This window comes from Callionymus lyra, chromosome 8, assembly GCF_982586985.1.
Source record: "Callionymus lyra chromosome 8, fCalLyr1.hap1.1, whole genome shotgun sequence".
NCBI lineage: Eukaryota > Metazoa > Chordata > Actinopteri > Syngnathiformes > Callionymidae > Callionymus > Callionymus lyra.
This window is the reverse complement of record NC_141825.1, coordinates 8707571-8723920: the sequence shown is the minus strand read 5'-3', so window position 1 is coordinate 8723920 and position 16350 is coordinate 8707571. Positions and strand designations below refer to the sequence as shown.

The window sequence follows — 16350 nt, the reverse complement described above, 5'->3', positions numbered from 1 at the left end:
TTGATTGTATCCTCTCGTCCTCAGTCATTGCCGATATCTCACAGGATAAAATTGTTCCTTGAGCTACCAGGGAACTAACGACTGCTGCCATCTTGTGGCCGGAAGTTGAATTCCAACACAAATTGAACAAATGCTGTAAACATGAATTAGAATTTGTTTGTTTAACTATAAACCAGACAAAACTATGATAAACAGGAACTACGATACATATGTAGTATTATCCGAGGACTTGACTTGAATTCAAAGACCACATGACTCTTGACAAAATCGTAACTGCTTTCAATGTTTTTGAAACTAAAATATAACGTAAATATAAACCCTATCCAAAAAACAACTCTGAAATCTGAGTTGACTGTATCCTCTCGTCCTCAGTCAATGCCATATTTAAGTGTTCCTTTAGTGGAGGAGGAATAATAATTGCTGCCATCTAGCTGCCGAAAGTTAAATTGCAACATAAAAATGAACATATGCTGTGGAATTGGAATTATTTTATTTTAATCACGCTTTGTATAAATCAGAAAAACTATGATAAACAGGTACTACGATACATATGTAGTATTATCCGAGTACTTGACTCTGGTGTCGCAGAATTTACAGACCACATGACTCTTGACGAAGTCGTAACTGCGTTCAACGTTTTTGAAAATAAAATATTTAACAACTACGTAAAAATATAAAAGCCTATCCCAAACATCAACTTTTAAAGCTGCTGGAGTCGACTGTATCCTCCCGTCCTCAGTCAATGCCATATTTAAGTGTTCCTTTAGTGGTGGAGGAATAATAATCGCTGCCACCTAGCTACCGAAAGTTGAATTGCATCACAAAAATTAACAAATGCTGTGAATACGAATTGAAAATATTATATTTTAAGCACACTTTGTATAAACCGGAAAAAACTATGGAACTACAATACATATGTGGTAGAGGACTTGACTCTGGTGTCGCAGAATCGAAGACCACATGACTATTGTCCTTGTTCCGTGGTGCTGGAATAATAATGGCTGCCACCTAGCTGCCGGATATTAAATTGCAACACAAAAATGAACAAACGTGCGAATATTGAGATGTTAATAGTAAAAAAAATACATTATTATTATTATTATTGTATATTTGTACACAGTTTATTAAAATATAAACGATAAAAGAATATTGATAATGATTATGATAACAAAAAAAATATACAGTATCGTGAGGGAGATATCTTGATAGATCAGTGTATTAATATCTACTCACACCTTTATATTCCACTCTCATTTAAACAGAAAAAGGTCGGGTTAGCTTGTGGTATTTAATTTGCCTGTAAATGCTTCCTCTTTTTCTTCCTCAAAAACCCTCCATTTCCAGCGAAAATATATATTCTCTTCTGTTGTCTGGGTGATTTATTGAAGTCCTCCCACAAGTGGAAGCCCCCAGGATATTGCCTGGAATGGCCCTTAAATTGGTTCATGATTGTGCGGCGTGGGCCGGCGCTGTTATGGCTCTAATATTATGCCCTCCTCACTGTGGCATCTATTTGAAATTGATCTGTATTGTTTTCATGGACTCGCCTGTTGGAGCTTGTTAATTCCAAAGGGGGGGCAGCAAGAAACATAAGATATCTTAATTATCGATGGACAATGTTAGGGGGGGGGGGTGTTATACTCAGGATCAGCTGGATGGTGAGTGGTGTGTAGAACGCCGACTGACGATGAGCTAATGAGACCCAGATATCAGCTCTGGTCGTGTCCTCCAGGAGGATGCCCTCCACTTCATCTACGTCAAATCCCAGAGGGCCTGTTTACAAGACATTTGTAGATCCAGGGGAACTTTTTTATGATCCCCAGTCGATCCCCCCCGCCTTCGGCGGTCACTCGTGAAGAGGGGACGGATGAAAGGATTTCCATCGAAAGGGCTTGACAAGTTAATGCCAGAAGACGCCGGGTCCATCACCGAGTAATCAATGCTCTAATGAACATGTATCAGCGTCTCATCGGCGATCTGTCGCCGGTAATGTGGAGCAGGGAGAGTGTGAGCAGATGAAGCCGGGAGGGGGAAAAGAAAAAAAAAACGTCTCTCCTGGGGGAGGACGCAGCTTTTTTAACACAATTACACACACTTGGACGGAGAGCTGGACAATCGAGGCACGCCTGAGTCGGCAAGCTTTACTGCGACATGTCCGTGAGGACATTAGCAACGTATACGTGATCTCTTGACGTCACGTGACCACGAGGTTTAGGATTCGCTCGAGATTAAAGAAGGAAAAGCTTGAAGAGATTTTTCCCTGTTTGTATGAGTACTAATACTGGAACCATAATACAGATTCTTCTGACATATAATGACGCTAAAAAGCAGCAATTTCGGTTGAACTTGCTTGTAAAACTTGATGCAAAGAGACTTTGTGACTTATTGATGTTGTATAGAAGACTAATATTCTAAATATCTAGATAGTCTAAATATTCATGTCGTGGAACACCAACCTTTATTATTGATTATTATTTATTAACTGATTATTTATGTATTTTTATATGTTTTGTTTGTATCTATTTGATTGTTTTTTATGGATTTATTTATGGATTTGTTGGGTTTGGATGGATGTATATTTGCTGCTGGACAGAAAAATTATAATAAGAATTATTAAGAATCAATAAAGTATCAATCTATCTCTATCTATCTGTCTATTAAAGCAGAGTTACGCAAGACTCAACTATTTTGTTTCTCCCCCTAGTGTTCGAACAGCGTAATTTGTATTGACTTCATGACCATTTTTTTTTTCTTCCTGAAAACTTTAAAAAGTGTCAGTATTTTATGCCACTATGGAAACTAATGCTAATCTGTTTCAGACCCACTGCAGTAAAGAGGTTTTGTAGTGAATTTTTCAAGATGAACGTCAAAATATAATATATATATACTGTATAATTGAAAATAAAATGTTAAGAAATTCTACAATGTTATGAAAAGCTGCTATTACAATTTAGCATTAAAGTAATATAGTCAGAAAACAACTAAAAACACAGTAAGAATTAAAAACATGTTGAGAGACTTCATCAACAGTTATGTTATCTCAGGGTCAAGGTGACCCGAATGCCGAAAAACAAATGAGTTTGTGGTATACCTTGTGTTGTCTCTGGGTCAAAGTGAACGACCTCCACCACTACATATGTATTTATGGAAGCCATGGAGGTCGTTCACCTTCTTGCACTGATGCGATTAAGTTAAGTTTCTTGTCAAATGATATAGATTTATATACAGAACACATTTTTCGATTATGGTTAAATAGATTGATACTTTATTGATCCCCCTGAGGAGAAATGATTTTGTCAATAAACATCCATAAATACATGTAAAAACAATCAAATTAATACATTAATACCATGTGTTAATTCAAGTGCTGTCTGATTATTTGATGTAATATTTTTGCCATTTACAAACAAGAAATCAATCATTTCTATCTCATGATTCTAGTCCATCATAAGTTTATTTTTCTAGGTGATAAATCCTTACTTTACCGGATTATCTTTAGAGAAAATATTTCTTAATTACTGTTACACAGAGGTAATAAACAATACTAAACTTGTAAACCAACTTTTATTTTATTCAAGTGTAAAAAAAAACATTTCTGCCTGATACAGAGAAATATAAATAATAATAGATAAATACATATTTACATCTTTAAAATAATAAGTGGCTATATTCTGAATAACGATAATTATTATATATGAATTCATAATTAAATATATAATCTTTTGCAAATGAGCATGACTTAAAAACTTGCCATTAAAGCAAAGAAACAAATAATAAAACAAATGAAAAAGAAAATAAATGTAAAAAGTCTCAGAAATTAAGTACACATGTTTATCAGCGTCCACTTAAAAAGGCTAACCTTTTAGCTTCTTGAGCTAATTTGCTAAACAAAATCCTTATTTAATAAAAACTCTAAATTATCATTCTCATGTTTCGAAACAAAAAATATCCTGTATTTTTCTGGCAGCAAATTATGTGAGAATTTAAAAAATTTCAAGAGATGACAAAATAAACTTTTTGAGTCACCGTGGACTAGCTAGCGGACTAGCTAGCGGACTAGTTAGCGGACTAGCACCGACGAAGAGTCTCTTCCGCGAGTGGCCGGTGGAAAGTGTAACGGCTGACATGACATTATTTGGAATGGTTTACCCGAGTCGATCTAATTTGTATCCCGGGCACGCTCCATTTGATGCTATCATGCCGCCGAATGATATTTTGTTCATTAGCCGCGGCGCTATATGAGACCGGTGTTGACACGACGTGAGTTAATATGTTTAGTGTCTCTAATGGATGATAGAGGTTCTAATGAAACATTGTCAGGAGAATATTTGCGTCACGCGCTGCTGACTTCTCATTTCCTGGCTTCCAATAGACTTTTACGTCTCCTGGTTTATTTCGCCGCTGGTCACCGCGAGTGTGTTTAACTGTTCAGAGATTCATTATTTGTCAATAAAAGATATTAAAAGGCGTTTTTTTTTTTTTTTTTGCACTATTCTCTTATTGAATAATGGGATAAAAACAATATTTATAAGACCTATTGTTAGCAAGATGCTCAGTTTAGTTTTATATAAAATGAAATATGAAACATTAAAAATGTGTTAAAAATTAATAAACATTTGAACAATCTTTTGTTATTATGTTAAACTCATTGTTAAACTCATTGTCATTTTGTCCAATTAATTTCCAACCATTATCATTTTCATAAATAGTTGGAAATACATTTTTTTGTTGTAAGCAATAACATGATGTCTTTTATTAAATATTGTGTGTATTCCTGTCTTATAAAAGCTTTATGATTCAAAGTCCAGACAAAAGTAAAAAAAAAACTCTGTTCACATGTACAGTGACTACATCCTGGAAGAAACAATTGGTTATAATTGTTCTCACAGCGCCCCTCGTGGCCATTGTGTGACACTACAACAAATAATGTTATCATCACAGCTCATGTGTGTTGGCAAATGAGGAGGTTTGAAGGAGTTCTGATTTGAATTCAACTTCACTTCCTGATTTGTGTTTAATTTTGAAAAAGAGATGAGTTCTATCATTTGTGTGATTTTGTGTGTTTAACCATTTTTGTACTTAAAAATGCAACACAAACTGTGGTGTTTTAACTTGTTTAACACAAGGCCAGGGAGACAAATCTCGACCTCAATATAATTTAACGTGGCTCACAAGAGCGTTTTCTTTTTAATTATTATAAAATTGAATACAAATGTAAAACTTACAAATGTAAAAACCAATTGCTCAAGGTTTGGAATAAGCCTGTGGTTATTAAGACATTTAAATGTTTCTAATATCAGCCACCAATATCTTTGAAAAAAAAGTTAATGAAAACATGACTAAATATATAATTTGAATGTATTTTAATTTATAAATACTTCATTTAATCTTAAAGATTTCTTTTTTAAGTAACAAACACGTAAAAACAAAAGTCAAATGCAAATAATTAAGTGTATTAGGCCCCGACATTATAAAATTAAGCTAAATAAAATGAGTTTTTGTTACTTTTCTTATAGATATGAAATTTGTTTAAAGAAAATGTTGTCACTATTCTTTCAAATACGTTCCAAGGACAAGAAAAACCTACAAAAAAGACGAATAAGAAAAGTGTAAAAGAATATTTAAGAAGTTATATTTAGGGTTGAATTACATGTTATAAGTCAGGTTTTAGAAACTTGTATTGTATTTTTTTTGTAATGCTCAGTTTTGTAGTTTTACTTTAACACATTCTCCAGCCTTCAAATGAGTCTCTGATTGATACTGCGTTCGACTCCCTGTTCTTAGTATTAGAGAAACGTTGCTTCCAGACAACGGAGCCAAAACTCTGACCTTATAAATGCAAATGATCTCACTCACTCTGTTCGAAATCATCCTGAAAATATCATACAAAAATTCATGCAATCATTTATTTTTTTTGAAGTGGTCCCTATAATTTTTAGATTTAAAAAAAAAAAAAAAAAAAAGGGGGTGAAGATGATGCCGTGTGATGTTTGTCTTGAGACGAGATGTTATGAGCTCCGGCTTATTCATGGAAATGCCAAATGCACTGTGGTTATTGGCCAAGGCTGGATTGCACTAAAACCAGAATATTGTATCAGAGCGAGGCAGCTGGTTAGGAGTCAGAACAGATTATCATACGAGGATGAGCGGGGAGGGGGGAGGAGAGAGAGAGAGCCAGGAGTGAAGCAGAAAGAAAGGGGGAGAGAGAGAGAGAGAGAGACATGCAGGATGGAGATGAGAGCGAGGGAACTCATGGAGGAGTCGCTGTGGGGTTGGAAGGGGGATCATCTAACCCTCACTTCGTGCCACTATCTCCCCTCAGTCACCTGGCGACGTGAGCGTGAGGCCCATCAGTGGGTTTTAACATGGACCTCAGAGGTCAAAAATGAAAATACAATCACTATTTCAATTCATTTATCGCTGCTATTTTCTGTTGGAATATAAAATCAGGTTCGGATGAATCGGTGCCAACGTTGTAGCATCGGTACCGACTCGTCATCTGCTTTGATTCGGCGTGTTTGGCATCGGACGGTTGGATTTTGGACGATGTTTACCGACGTGTTTCTCTCGTGTTAGTACAGTAATGGTCGTTCAATGATTCCCCAGATTCAGCTACTTACTTGTATTTGTTTCTTTAGTCAAAAACGTAGCTGATCACGTACAACAGGATGAAAAAAGTAATTTAAGACTCAGAGTAGAGTCCAGAGAGATGTGTCTATAATGAAGGAACTTCTTGATATCATGCATTTGTGACTTTATTTCATGTAAAGTTTTGGTTCCAGGCTAATGGCACGTCCGATCAGGTATTGATGCCAATCTTCATAAATAATCAAAATAAACTTTAGTATTGTCTCTTTTGATTTGAAAACCAACCAGATTTTTGGAGAAAAGGCACTATCTAAACACTAAAACCAACTCAGAATGATCAATTTTTAACCGGTTTCTTGACGTCTGACGTCACAAGAGAATGGAGAAGATTCTCTGTTTCCACCATTTTGTTAGTCGAAAGCCTTGATACCATTTATCTTCTGAACATACTCGCTTAGGTTTTGGGGTATTTTTTTAAAAGAAGACACATCGTAGAAAGTGTTCATTACGTACAAACCCCATTTTTACTCTCTCCTGATATTCCTATTGATGCTGTAGTTCATCTTGTTTCCTCAATAACTCTAATTCAAAAAATATTTGTCGCTGTCGTTGACATTTAGATATGTTTTCATTGATCCAACGACTTACTCTGGGTCATGACTGTAGCTATTAGCATCTTAGCAACACTAGGAAGTGGTTGGTTTGTTCTTAAACAGCAAAAAAAAACGATTAAAGTTGCGTTTAAAAGTAAGATTAGCTTAGAAGCGATCGGGTTATGGAAGAGTGAATAAATATATGGGAATTTATATTTACGAAGGTTTTAAATCGTCCGTCACATGAAAAAAATTCTTCATGAAACAAAACATACAACAAAATCATTTACAATAACTCAGCTTTTATGGTTAGCAGTGTCGCCTCACAACAAGAAGGTTAGTGGTTCACTTCCATGTCTGTGTGTAGTTTGTATGTTCTCCCCGTGTTGCGTGGGTTTACTCCGGGTAACTCCGGTTTCCTCCCACAGTCCAAAAACATACAGAGGTTGATTGAATTGTCCATAGGTATGAGTGTGTGTGTGAATGGTTGTCTGTCTTTGTGTGCCCTGCGACAGACTGGCGTCCTGTCCAGGGTGTCCCCTGCCTCTCGCCCAATAAAACTGGGATATGCTCCAGTCTCCCCGCGACCCTGATAAGGGATAAAGCGGTAAAAAATGACCAAAAAAATGTCACTGTGGTGACAAAATGTTTCCTTATTGTTCATTGAAAGTGTTGCTAGGGAAGAGATTTGAGGACTGCATCAGAGCGGACGACACTTCTTTCCCTCGAGACGAGAGTTCGATTCCTGATCCAGAAGGAATAAAATTCTTATAATCACGTATTTTCATTGACGAGATTTCAATGGGTGTATGTGAAACGAGCTCCTGGGCGGAGGTATGCACTCGTCTAGTCCGGAGATCTAAAATACTACAAAAAGATAAACGTACTACTGACTCTAAAAAAGATAGACGTACTACTAAGATGAGTCTAGTGACTCCTTTAAGTAGTATCTTTTTTATTTCTTCAGGCTTTTCCTTGATTTTCTGGAACTCCTGTTGTGTTATCAGTATTATCTTGACTTTTAAAGTATATACTTTATTGAATATTGTCTTGATTGTTTAAGCACTTTGTGACCCTGGTCTAGAAAAACACTATATAAATTAAAATGACTTACTTTCTTACTTACTTTCTAGGATCGAGTGATAAAAAAAGCAAAGACCAGCTACCTCATCGTGCACCAATCGTATTTCTGGGGCTCTGACGGAACCATTGTGTCCATGTGACCGACAAGGTTTCCCACTGTGAAGTTTTCCTCTTGAAATAAAAAGCGTGTCTTTTTTGCTCTCAGACCTTTTAGAAAAAAAAAACATCCCCAGCCTTTTTTTTCTTTATTATTTCCTCTCATGGCGGGTCCGCCCCGGATCGCTTGCGACTCCCCCCTTTTTTTTTTTTGCTCCGAAAGATAAGCCTTTTTGGAATAAAGATAGCGAGAGAGAGTGTGTGTGTGCTGTGGTGTCTAGCGAGAACCCGGCGAGGGAGACGAGAGTGTGTGTGTCTGCAATCAGTGGGAAGAGGGCCAGCTTCCCTGCCTGGGCTCTCAGCGCCCCCACTGGCTGCACGCTGTGCCAATCAAAGGCTGGTGGGAGGGGAGCAGCCAGACATCAACGCTGATGTCACAGTCACATGGATTCTGGTGTGGTCATGCTCGGAGGCTGAGAGGCAGAGCTGTGCTGGCCAGCTGCTGCTGAGACAGCAGTGGAAGGGCTTTTAGTGAATCGTTCCCTTCTTCTTATGGACTCGACGCTCAATGATGTATTTTGTGATTTCAGCTATGAAAGGTAAGAGGATAATATACACGTTGCATGTTGGAATGCAAGTGTGCAGCCCTTTTTTTTTTTTTTTTCGCTTTTCTTTTTTTTCTTCCAGAGGTTGACAACTCTTGGCGTTTCGTTTGCGACGAGACGCTCGAGAGTGACAGAGAGACGGAGAATCATCATGTGTTCGTTTGTTCCTCTTGTTTCATTCCAATTCTCCTCTGCTTTTTACTCATTTATACCCAGAATTAAAGCATGTTTTCTGCTTTATTTTTCCCTCAAAGTTAAGCTTAAGGGTGACAGGGGTCATAGAAGGGGTGGTGGTGTGTGTGTGTGAGGGGGTGGGGGGGTCTCTGTCGCTTTTCCTTTTCGCACAGTTCTTAATCCTGTTGTTCCAGTCCAGAGGACGTGTCGGTTCCGCGGGAAAATGTGCGCGGCGGTGCTCGTGAGATCCTCTGATCGGGGGTGCATGTGTGTGTTCATAATTGAGTGTGTTGTGTGTTCCACTGACCTATTTTTTCAAAAGGGGAGGGGGGTTTGGTTAGTCGGGGGGGTTTACATGTGTGACCGTGAGAGCAGCACCGGGTCCTCCTCGACCACGATGAGGATCTAGAAAAAAAAAAAACTTTTCCAACCCCCCCATTTTTTTTTTTTTTTCAAACATCCGAACACTTCGCTCATGCATGCTTTTTTTCACGCACGCACACAATCACGCGTTCACATGGAGGCAGATGGGCATCCAAACATATGTGAGACGCACATGCACTCGTGATACAATTAAACATGAGCTGCCGTTCTGGATGGAGGAGTTGAAAACGTTCATTCGCTTTGACTTCTTTTCCCCCTTTTTTTTTATTATGGGTTTTAACACCTGCCTTAACATGATGATGATGATGATGATGAAGTTTAAAGCTTTTTTTTTAAAATGAATCAAACTCTTTTTAAATTAAGATAAATAATAAGAGTTGTGAGAAAAGTTTCAGATCAGATTTGATGGTTTGATGAAGTTAAATTAATTTAAAAAAAAACTGGACGCCTCAGCAGACACCGATACAATCCGCTGGAGCGACTTCTGTCAGGAACACACAACGATAGTCGATTACAACAAACATCTTGTGTGTGTGGCTTTGTGTCTCCGCCGCCTCCTCCGCCTCCTCCTCTTGCCTCTCAACTACCTAATTACCTGTAATGGAAACATCCCTCTCATTAGCCCATGCAAATTAGCCTACTCAGCACAATTAAAAAGGAAAATTCCAGTTACATAATTAAAGAAAGTTCTTTGAAGTGTTGGGGCGACAAGAAGAAAAAAAAAAAGGTGAAAATTAAAAAAAAGTATGATTGGCTGCATATGTAATTAACCTTTTAAGCACATGCATGGTATTAGAGAAAAAAATGTGTGCTGAGATCCCGGGAGCGGCGGCGTTTGCATGCAGACTGCACATAAATATGTGATTTAAGTGCTCACCAGACTGTGAGGAGCGACGCCGAAGTCGAGCCAAACGACTCTTGAGTGGTGCTCGAAGGGTCGACGTTAACAAGGGCTGTAAATATTTGCCGTAGATTTGTCTATTTCCATCAAACTGAAGCAGCCCCAACCGACGTTGGCTGCCGGGTTTTGTCGCACATTAAAAGCAGAGGTTAACAAGATTGGCCATTATCCAGTTAGAGAGCGAGAGAGGACACAAGGAGCCGAAGGAGAAATGGCCACAGATTAGGACGAAAGCGAGAGCACCTGCCAGAGAATTAAGCGTTAGATGGAGATCTAAAAATACAGAGAGAGGCTTCACATTTTTGAAGGACACAGTGTGTGTTTTCTTTTTCCTTCGGTGTTGTCTTGGCGGTTTGGAAGTGCACCGGCAGGGTCCCCAAGGGTCGCCGGAGTGTGTGCGCCAACAAGCGCCGCCCGTGACACGTCGAGACGAAACAACCTGGTCGCCCCGGCGGTGAGCGGAGAGAGAGGGAGGCTGTTTAATGAGATATTGAGTGTCCATCAAAGGCATGGATTTTTGATTCGGCAGCTTGGAAACTGAGCAGGACTCTTGTTTTCAGCATGTTTTAAATGTAATCCTGGTCCCCCTGTTAGGTTTAATTCTGAAAATATGTGTGAGAATAATGACAAGATGAAAATATGTGTTTAAAATGACCCGATGTTAGGGTTTTTAAAAAAATGAACTGAAATTATATCCATAATAATAATAATATCAGACGCAATAGTCGTGCTGGTGATTGAATAGAATTAAATATAAAATAGTAACAATATTTATGTTGAAATCAAACCTTTGTCAGTCATTGTCTTCAAAGATGTGGTCAGGTCTACTTTTTTTTAAATAAATACTTATTTTAAACTAGTAAATTACATCATACTTTGCAACCTATTTATTTAACAAAAGAATTTTCAACACTAAAATCCCCAAAAAGTGTAAATGTGGCCCTTTTAATTAGTAAAGCAACACTTTTAGCGTCAACTTTCATTTAATAAATATCCGTACTCAAGGTTCAAATGAGTCTACTGGTATTTTTTTTATCCCCCTGTGATGTTGCAAACGAACTGACCGGGGTCACATGACTGCAGAGCCCAATTGAAATCATGTAAGAGGATCACGTAGTTGCATTAGGACACACACACACACACACACGGAGACACACACTCGTATGCATGCTGCTGCACTTCAACACTAAGCCTAACAGCTTCATGAACATTTTTTTTTTTTTTTAACATCTTTTTTCACCGCCATCGTTGTGATCGATCGTCGATTGTGTCGCCATCGTGTCATTGATCATCTTCAGACACTGTGATCGTAGACTCTTTTTAACCATGACTAGGGGTCACCGTGACCCCTTCACGCTCACCTCCCTGTGACTGTAGAAACAAATCTTTAGACCATATTCGAGGTTTTGTGTTCATGTTTGTGCCGCATCCACATCCTCAGTTGTGTGTCGTACGAGTGCGTCCGCCGGTTCGAAAGCTCTGTTGTTCTCTGGCAGGGAAAGTCATTCGATGGACTCTGTGTGTCACACAAAAGTGATGAATCATAACCTGTCTCCATGCATCCGTCTGTCTCTCTCTCTCTCTCTTGCCTCCCGTCGGTCTCACCGCTTTAAAGGCGTAAGAAAAAACGCTCGCTCCGGCTGCATACGCCGGGTTCTGGTTAATTTCTTTGCCTCCACACACTATACCTGCAGTCACTTATAGATCCTTTGAAGTGTCTCGCTGTCACGCGTGCTTTAGCTGCTCTCCTTCTGTGAAGATAATCACACACTTTATTTTTATTCTCCTGCACCTTCTTCTTCTGCGGACGCTAAATATAGATGTGTCAGCGTGCATGTGTTTTTTTTTTTGCTGGGATGATCTGTGGCTACTTTAGACCTGCTATCACCGCTGCCCCCGGTGGACGACTCGGAAGTTAACGGTTGTTTCAAGTTTTTTTTTTTGTTTCTTTTCTTTGTGAGGCTGTTCTGCACCTCTGCCCGGCCTCCGGAGGTCTGTCCACTGGCTTTTTTTCTTTTTTTTTGAAGCCGCATCAAAGAGGAAATGGAGGAGAAAAGGCATTATTGATTTTGCGTTTTGTCTGACTCAAACACTGAGGACCAGAGAGACATGTGAGGAGTTCAGGCTCTTGTGAGGGGGTGACGGGAGATTTCGGGACAAGCTCTGGGGACACGACTGATCTTCTGACTCTCTCTCGAGGTCAACGACAAATAAATATATTCTTGAGCTTTAGTTTTCTTATTAGATGTAAAAAGTATCTTAAAAAGTTGACTTTTCTCCTCCAGATTTAAACATTTATCATGTTTGAACCCTCATCATTTGTAAAGTTATTTATTTCAATCCCTTTTTTTAACGACATTATGTCCTTTCAAATATTATCATTATTTTATTTATTTTTTGTAATTTAACTACGTGCTTAATATAAATTTGAAAAATAGCTTGCAAAGCCTTGTGCTACTATCTTATATATTGAAGCGACTTATGTTTTACAAGCGTAAAATAAAGGTAAACTATTTAAAAGCAAGTATAGAATTAAATTCCCTATCATATTTATCTTGTTGATTTCTTTTTATAATTCTGTCATTAATTTAATATATTCCCTTTCCCCAATACTACTATATAATAAATTTTAAAAAAAATGAATATAGTGACAATTTATAGATAGTTTGTAATTATTATTGCAATTTTAGATTGAATTTCCACATTATATTCCCTTGCGCATAGATATTTTCCGCCCTAGATATCTCTTTTAATATTTATTACCTCTTTTATAAACTTCTGCTTTGATATACTTTTTTATCTTTGAATTGTTTCAGGGTTTTTTCATGAAATATTTTATGTTTTTCTTTTCAATGATCTCTCTCTGCATTTTTAAATTGTTTTAATGTTGACATGTCTATTTATACTAACAGTATTTATAATTTTATTGCAATATAATAGATTTTTTTTTGGTAACCAAACCAATATAACCGTCCACTCCAGGGTGTCCAGAGATGCCTGAAATATTTCCTAATGATATTTAAAGTAGGTTGATGTTCGTAAGATTCCACCGGCTTATCTCTCAGACACCGGTCTGCAGTTCATCAGTAACCAGATCCTCCTGCCCCGGCGTCAGGCAAGAAGCCCGAAGCCTCGTCCCTGTGCTTCATCACCTTTATCCTCCTCCTGTGTCAGACACGATGAGAGCGGAGTGAGTTCCAGGAGTTAATTTGACCTCTGGTGACTGCGAAGTAGCTCGGAAAAGAAAGCAGCTTACTCAGCGATATTTAAGATTCACCGCGACTCGTTTTGGAAGTGAAATCCGAGGCTGACAAGGATGGATGTTGCAGTGAAAAAATGACTTTTTATGACGTTTAATTAGCGCACTTGCCGAACGGAGTCGAGAAAGAAAGGGGTCGGAGGTCGCGGCGCAACCCTCCCTCCGCTTCGGCGAGGAATGTATCAGGGGACCCCAGCGGGGGATGAAAAATGAGAGGTGGATGGAATTCTGATGAGTTGAGGGAGTCGTAACAAAGGTCGTCACAACACGCCGCCTCATTATTAAAGAAGTGCGTTCGATTACACATCCCAGCAGAGGCCATAGGGGTGGTGCTACTTGTTGGTACGCAGCCAATCACCGAGTCCCCGAAGCACTAGGGGGTGCTATTTACTCTGGAGAATTTACACAATGATGAAATCGGGGGTAGAAATTGATGTCGATTTACAGTTTGAATGCTTATATTGACTCATGATATAAGTGATCTTTTTATAGTGAAATCTGTATGTTACGTTGTTTCACACACTTTTTAAAAATCTAAATTAAAGGTAGTTAAGCTGCATTTACTATAAATAATTAAGTACTCATCATTACACAGTTTTACATCATAATAATACGAGTTGTTGAAGTATGTTCGGAAACACTTCGACCATCGTACTTGAAAATGTTTAACGCAAACTTCATTCTTTTGTACGTCATCAAGTTATTCACCGTCTCTATGATATGGGGGGCCCAGTGTTTGGCCCGATTGCCTCAAAGCAAGAAGGTTGCAGGTTCGCTTCCCGGTTGCGGGGAGGGCAACTTGTGACCTTTCTGTGTCAAGTTGTGTGGGTTTACACAACTCCGGTTTCCTCCCACGGTGCAAAAACATACAGAGGTCAGGGAAATAGTCCATAGGTATGAGTGTGTGTGTGTGAATGGTTTATTCTCGCCTGAAGACATTGGCCCCCAGCTTCCTCGTGACCCCTGTGAAGGGAATAAGCGTCAGTAAATGAATGGTAGTATCTTCCTCACTGTGTTGCTAGTTGAGAGATCATTGGCTTGTCATACGAGGGCTTGAAACAAACCTAAAAATAAAATATATACAAAAAAAAAGGTACATAAATTTGAAACGGCACAGAAAGACCATGAGATTTGAACTGTACAAGTTTGAACGTTAACTGGTCGACTGCGGTCTTTGAATTTTATGAAGTAAAACTCCCTGTTATTACGGAAAATAAAGTCAATTTCTCATTTCCTGTTTCCAAAATATACAAAATAAAAATGGCTGCAGTTTACATGGACCTCAAAAAAACCTGTTAAACCATCTGCAAAGCTAGAAGGTTTGGCATTCATACATTAGAACCGAGGTTACATTAGGTAACCCGGGTTTCTCTTCCAATAGCCAATAGTGGAACATAATCATCTGGATGTACTTTATGAAAAGACCTAATGCTTCTGAGTCAAATCTGCGATATACAGTCGTCGTAAAGCGGCGACGATACTCCAAAGTGTCTATATCATTATTAGATTGGTATTAGAAGTTTTTCAAAGACACGCTGGAACAAAAAACTTTGCAAAACTCACTTTTGGTTCATAAAAAGATGATAGAACTATTTTCGTTGTTTATTGAACTTCATGTCCACTAAGACCCGGTCGAGACAAGTTTAACCACCTCACGACTAAAACCAACACGTGTGTAACATGTCGAAATAATGACCTGTTATTCCTTCAAGCGCGTGGAAGTACCGCAGTAACATCCACACCGAGGCGAACGTGTGACTCCCAGAGGAACCTCGTGGAAGCATGAAAAACACCCTCTCAAGGTTACCAGCATTAGGCGCTCCCGTCCTCGCTAAGATGAATTAAAAAAAAGGAGTTCCATCATCATAAATAACAAAGAAAAACAGCCTTGCTGGAACCGCTTCAGAATGACTTTTATGCCCATGCATACATTTGAAATAAAAGAAATGCTGCTTCAGAGCTAATTACAAAGATGAAAGGAGGCGTAATGTGCAAGGCAATGAACTTTGTTTCAAGGCGCAGCACATGGCTTATTCAGGGACATGGCGCGTTAATGAAAAAAGGCCCACTTCTTCAACTTCTGGAGGATTCCAATTTGCAACTTTATTCACTTAATTACGAGAGGAGCAAATATTCTGAAGGAGCTCATTGTCGCGAACTCAGGTGCGCGAGACAAAAGGGAGGCGGCGGAGCCCGGGAGAGATCGTTGACCTGTCTGAGAAGAGCTTTTCGGTGCCACGGATCTGATTGCTGATTATGAGTTTATTCTCCATCACGCTGAGGCTTTTTTCCAGTCGGCATCCGTACCCCGAGTGATTAAGGAGCGCAGGGATGCTGCTGCAGCGAGAAGTCTCTAGTAATCTTGAGAGCAGCTGGCAATCACCTCAGCTCACACTCTTGAGGAGGAATTTTTCTTTTTTTTTCTTTTTGGGGGGGTTTGCTTTGTTGTTTTCAAGTTTCTTTTCGGCGTGTTGTTGTCTGTGTTCCCCTGGGCTTCTTGTTTCTGGATGAGAGCTTTGCTAGTGCTGAGCGCAGGTCCTTGTCAGACTCGGCATCAGCCCGGTCCGGCAGCGTCAGCTCTAAAAAAAAAAAAAAAAAGAAACTCAGATTTGCTTGTGATAACCATCTCGCCGGAGCTTAATTTCTGAGCAAAATGGATCTTTATTC

The 16350-nt window shown here is 38.9% G+C and overlaps 1 protein-coding gene across 2 annotated transcripts in view; it reads left to right on the top strand.

Moving 5' to 3' along the window:
* The window catches only part of roraa (RAR-related orphan receptor A, paralog a), a 274886-nt gene that overhangs the window by 207523 nt on the left and 51013 nt on the right, over positions 1-16350 (top strand). Inside the window, exon 1 of one of the 2 annotated variants that reach the window (XM_087797619.1) lies at positions 8677-8959. The exons of the other annotated variant lie outside the window; for it this stretch is intronic. Within the exon in view, the coding sequence (XP_087653745.1) occupies positions 8929-8959 (31 nt within the window). The 5' untranslated portion in view covers positions 8677-8928. Of the gene's footprint in view, positions 1-8676; positions 8960-16350 lie in introns of those variants that run through there. 2 annotated transcript variants of the gene reach the window in all.